Raw genomic sequence first — 4,572 nt, forward strand, 5'->3', positions numbered from 1 at the left:
GAAGCCTGATGTACTGTCTTGCTCTAATCAGTTGTCCTCTGGGAAGTTGGTGTTCAATCTTAATGACTCGCCGATTCCTCAAGAGTGAAAGAAGCGTATCTCTGATAAATTAAATTCTTTACCAGAAGTTTTTGCAGTTGATGAGTTGTCATATGGCCATACTACTGTAGTGAAGCACCACATCAGACTACAGGATGAGACACCTTTTAAGGAACGTCCAAGACCGATTCATCCAAGTGACAGAGAAGCCGTTAGGCAACACCTTAGAGAGCTCCTTGATGCTGAAATTATCAGAGAGTCTGAAAGCCCTTTTGCATCTCCAATTGTGCTGGTTCGCAAGAAAAATGGACAAATTAGGCTTTGCGTTGATTACCGGAAGCTTAATATGCGCACAATTAAAGATGCATACGCCCTTCCAAATATAGAAGAGACTTTCTCAGCACTCAGTGGTGCTAAATGGTTCTCTGTCGTGGACCTTAAATCTGGATACTACCAAGTCGAAGTAGCCGACGAAGATAAGCACAAAACGTCTAAGGTTACGTATGTAACCCTGGTTCCCCGAAGGGAACGAGACGCCGCGTCGAAACGCTTTGGGAACGCCTTCAGCGTGACCGCGCTCTGAATCACGTGTACAATCAAACCAATGGAAGAACGAAACGTCACAGGTGGGTGACGTCACTGACCAGGAAGCATAAAAGCACGTGCGCCAGAACGAGCGTCAGCTTCCAGGAGAGAAGCAGCGCTCGCAGGGACGCAGGAGGATGGCTACGAGACGCGGCGTCTCGTTCCCTTCGGGGAACCAGGGTTACATACGTAACCTTAGACGTTCCCCTTCAGGAACTCGAGCCGCGTCGAAACGCTTTGGGAACGAGATGCCCACGCCGCCAGACCCCTAGTCCCTGCCTAGGATGTGCTAGGACAAAGGACAGAGGTACCAGGCGAGACCCGCAGGTCCAATTCATAAAACCTAACAAAGGTCAAAGGTGAGGACCATCCCGCAGCGTTGCAAATATCTTGCATGGGGACCCCAGCAAGAAAAGCTTTGGAGGCAGCCATGCTCCGGGTAGAATGGGCTCTGACCCCTAAAGGAGGAGGGAGGTCAGAAGCCTCATAAGCAGAAAGGATAGCGTCCACTAACCAGCGACTTAAAGTTTGCTTAGAAGCAGGGAGGCCCCTTTTTGGGGGGCCATAACAGACAAATAACTGGTCTGACTTTCTCCACCTGGCAGCCCTGTGGACGTATGCATCCAGCGCTCGCACTGGACACATACAATTAAGCTTCTGCTGGTCAGCATCCCGAAAGGGGGGAGGACAAAAGGCCTGGAGTACGACAGGCCGTGGTGTCAAGGTGGGGACCTTAGGGACATAACCCGCTTTTGGAAACAGGAAAGCTTTAGAGAGGCCTGGCGCGAAGTCCAGGAAAGAAGGGGCCACAGAGAGGGCCTGAAGATCCCCAACTCTCTTAAGGGAGGAAAGAGCTAAGAGAAGGACAGTTTTTAAAGTAAGGAATCTGTCCGAGATTTCCTCAACAGGCTCGAAGGGAGGCCTGCAGAGAGCCTCTAACACCACAGACAGGTCCCAAGAAGGGACACGAGGTCGTACAGGAGGCCTGAGCCTCAAAGCACCGCGGAGGAAACGTATAACGAGAGGGTCCTTTCCCACGGAAAGACCACCAAGAGGGGCGTGGTAGGCCGCAATGGCCGCCACGTAGACCTTCAAGGTGGAGTGGGATAACCCTGCAGACAACCGGCTTTGCAGGAACTCCAGCACTGAACCAACTGGGCAGTTAACTGGGTCTTGCTGGCGGTGTCCGCACCAAGAAGTGAAAAGTTTCCACTTCAAGGCGTACAGTTTCCTCGTGGAGGGAGCTCTAGATTGGAGGATGGTCTCAACAACCTCAGTTGAGAGACCGGAAGCTAAGAGGTGCGCCCCCTCAGAGGCCACACCCAAAGCTTCCACAGCTCCGGTCGGGGGTGAAGAATGGTACCCCCTGCCTGTGAGAGGAGATCTCCCCTGACGGGAATCTCCCAGGGAGAGCCGTCGAGGAGAGAAATCAGGTCCGAGAACCATACTCGGCCCGGCCAGTACGGGGCTACTAGAAGAAGGGACACCCCGTCCCGGCGCACTCTCTCTAGAACTCCCGGGAGCAGAGCGATCGGGGGAAAGGCGTACAGACGTAGCCTCGGCCACGTCTGCACCATGGCATCCAGCCCCAGGGGAGCTGGATGAACTAGAGAGTACCAGAGGGGACATTGCGTGTTCTCCCTCGTGGCAAACAGGTCCACCTGGGCTGGACCAAACACTCTCAGATCTGCTTCACCACCTCGGGGTGAAGCATCCATTCCCCGGGCCTCGGCCCCTGTCTCGACAGGATGTCTGCTCCCAAGTTGAGATGCCCAGGAACATAAACTGCTCTCAGCGAGAGGAGTTTGTCCTGGGACCACACAAGGATCTGGTGCGCCAGCTTGTACAAGGGGCGCGAACGCAGACCTCCCTGGTGGTTGATGTAAGAGACCACCGAGGTGTTGTCGGTGCGGACCAACACATGGCGGTCTCTTAGGTCCGGGAGAAAGTGTTTCAGAGCCCGAAACACGGCCAGCATCTCCAGGCAATTTATGTGCCACGTGAGTTGGCGACCGCTCCACAGACCGCGGGCAGGGTGGCCACTCATGACCGCTCCCCAACCGGTGAGGGACGCGTCCGTCGCTAGCGTTACGCGGCGACAAGGAGCTCCCAACACCGGGCCCTGAGACAAGAACCAAGGCTTCCTCCACATGTCCAGGGCACGTAGGCAACGCCGCGTGACCCTGATCATGCGAAGTGGGTTTCCCCTCAGGGAAAACTCCTTGGTCTTGAGCCACCACTGTAGGGGTCTCATGTACAGCAGGCCAAAAGGTATCACGTTGGACGCTGCTGCCATCAGACCCAGCAGTTGCTGGAACTGCTTGACAGTGAGTGACAGGCCTTCCTTCACTCTCTTGACTGCAGTGAGGATCGACTCGATCCGAGCAGGAGACAGACGTGCCTGCATCGTGGTCGAATCCCACACCACGCCCAGATAAGTGGTCCTCTGTAATGGAGAAAGCACACTTTTCTTGGCGTTCAGTCTTAACCCCAGCGCTTTCATGTGAGCGAGAACGACATCTCGATGCCGAACTGCCTCCATCTCCGACTGAGCTAGGATCAGCCAGTCGTCGATGTAATTGAGTATGCGGATGCCCTGGAGTCGCAGAGGAGCCAGAGCTGCATCCACACACTTCGTAAAAGTGCGGGGGGAGAGTGCTAGGCCGAACGGAAGAACCCGATATTGGTAAGCTTCGCCCCTGAAAGCAAACCTTAGGAACTTCCTGTGGTGAGGAAGGATGGAGACGTGAAAATATGCATCTTTTAGATCTATCGTGACAAACCAGTCCTCGGACCTGATCTGAGACACGACTTGCTTGATGGTGAGCATCTTGAACTTCAGTCTCTTGACTGAGAGGTTCAGCAGACGCAGATCTAAAATAGGACGCAGGCCCCCATCCTTCTTCGGAACAATGAAGTACCGGCTGTAGAACCCGGATTCTCTTTCGTGAGGAGGGACCACCTCGATGGCCTCCTTCCTCAGGAGAGTGGCTACTTCCTGTTCCATTACCAGACCCTGCTCGGGGCCCACCAGAGTGGGAGAGACCCCGTTGAACGGCGGAGGTGGTGCGCCGAACTGAATGCGATAACCTCGCTCTACAGTATGCAGGACCCAAGCAGACACATTGGGCAGTAGTTTCCACGCTGCCAAATGATCTACTAAGGGAACCAGCCTCTCGAGGCTGGCCTCTGGTGTTACAGGGGCCGCTGGAACGGTGTCCTGAAACGGTTGCCCAGCAGGAAGCACCTGAACCAGCGGTCCCAGAGACCCCCGCGGGGGTAGCGAGCTCCCCAGCCCCGCTACGTTGCCGGGCGGGAAAAACTGGGGTGGATGCTCGCTGGAGACCGCTGCGCCCTGAAACACTGGCAGGGTTGGCAGGGCGATCTCCCGGGGGCACGGGGGGGACCCGGACACCGAATACTGCGGTGCTACCCGTTTCCCCCCAGATGGGGCTGCCCCCGGCGGTCCCGACCCGTCAGGACCGCTTGGTCGAGGACCTCTTCGACTGAAGCACGACCCTCAGATCGGGCTTAGCCTGGGAGGTCCTCGACCTAGAGCGTTTGACCACTCGCTCTCGATGGGGAGGAGTGTGAGTGGCCACGCTCTGTTTTTGTGCTTCCCTGTACGAGGAGCTGGTAGACGGCCGGGGCTGCTCCGTCGCAGCAGCCCCACGAGCTGGATGACGGCGAGGGAGGAACCGCTGGAACGCCGCCGCTTGCTTACGCGCCTCCTGGTATCTGTCGACGACGGCATTGACGGCGTCGCCGAACAGACCAGCAGGCGAAAGCGGGGCGTCCAGAAGGAAGACCCTGTCCTTCTCTTTCATATCGGACAGGGTCAACCAGAGATGTCTCTCCGCGGCCACAAGGGCTGCCATAGACCGCCCAATGGCACGGGCGGTCTCCTTAGTGGCGCGGAGAGACAAATCAGCGGTCCTCCTGAGCTCA

At 56.3% G+C, this 4,572-nt stretch overlaps 1 protein-coding gene across 1 annotated transcript; it reads right to left on the reverse strand.

Moving 5' to 3' along the window:
• Positions 1–769: 769 nt before the first annotated feature.
• LOC127159544 (uncharacterized) lies at positions 770–3,166 on the reverse strand. The gene is made up of 2 exons (XM_051102350.1): positions 3,091–3,166; positions 770–1,994 (listed from the first exon to the last, which is right to left on the reverse strand). The coding sequence occupies exons 1-2, from the start codon at positions 3,164–3,166 to the stop codon at positions 904–906; spliced, it is 1,167 nt and encodes a 388-aa protein (XP_050958307.1). The 3' UTR covers positions 770–903.
• Between the last annotated feature and the right edge of the window lie 1,406 nt (positions 3,167–4,572).

Source organism: Labeo rohita, unplaced genomic scaffold (genome assembly GCF_022985175.1).
Source record: "Labeo rohita strain BAU-BD-2019 unplaced genomic scaffold, IGBB_LRoh.1.0 scaffold_2260, whole genome shotgun sequence".
Classification (NCBI taxonomy): Eukaryota; Metazoa; Chordata; class Actinopteri; order Cypriniformes; family Cyprinidae; genus Labeo; species Labeo rohita.

Coding starts and splice junctions, on each gene's coding strand:
- LOC127159544 (XM_051102350.1), bottom strand. CDS start 3,166: ATGGAGGCAGTTCGGCATCGAGATGTCGTTCTCGCTCACATGAAAGCG. Junction 1,995..3,090: donor AAGACTGAACGCCAAGAAAA/GTGTGCTTTCTC, acceptor CTCCTCTCACAG/GCAGGGGGTACCATTCTTCA.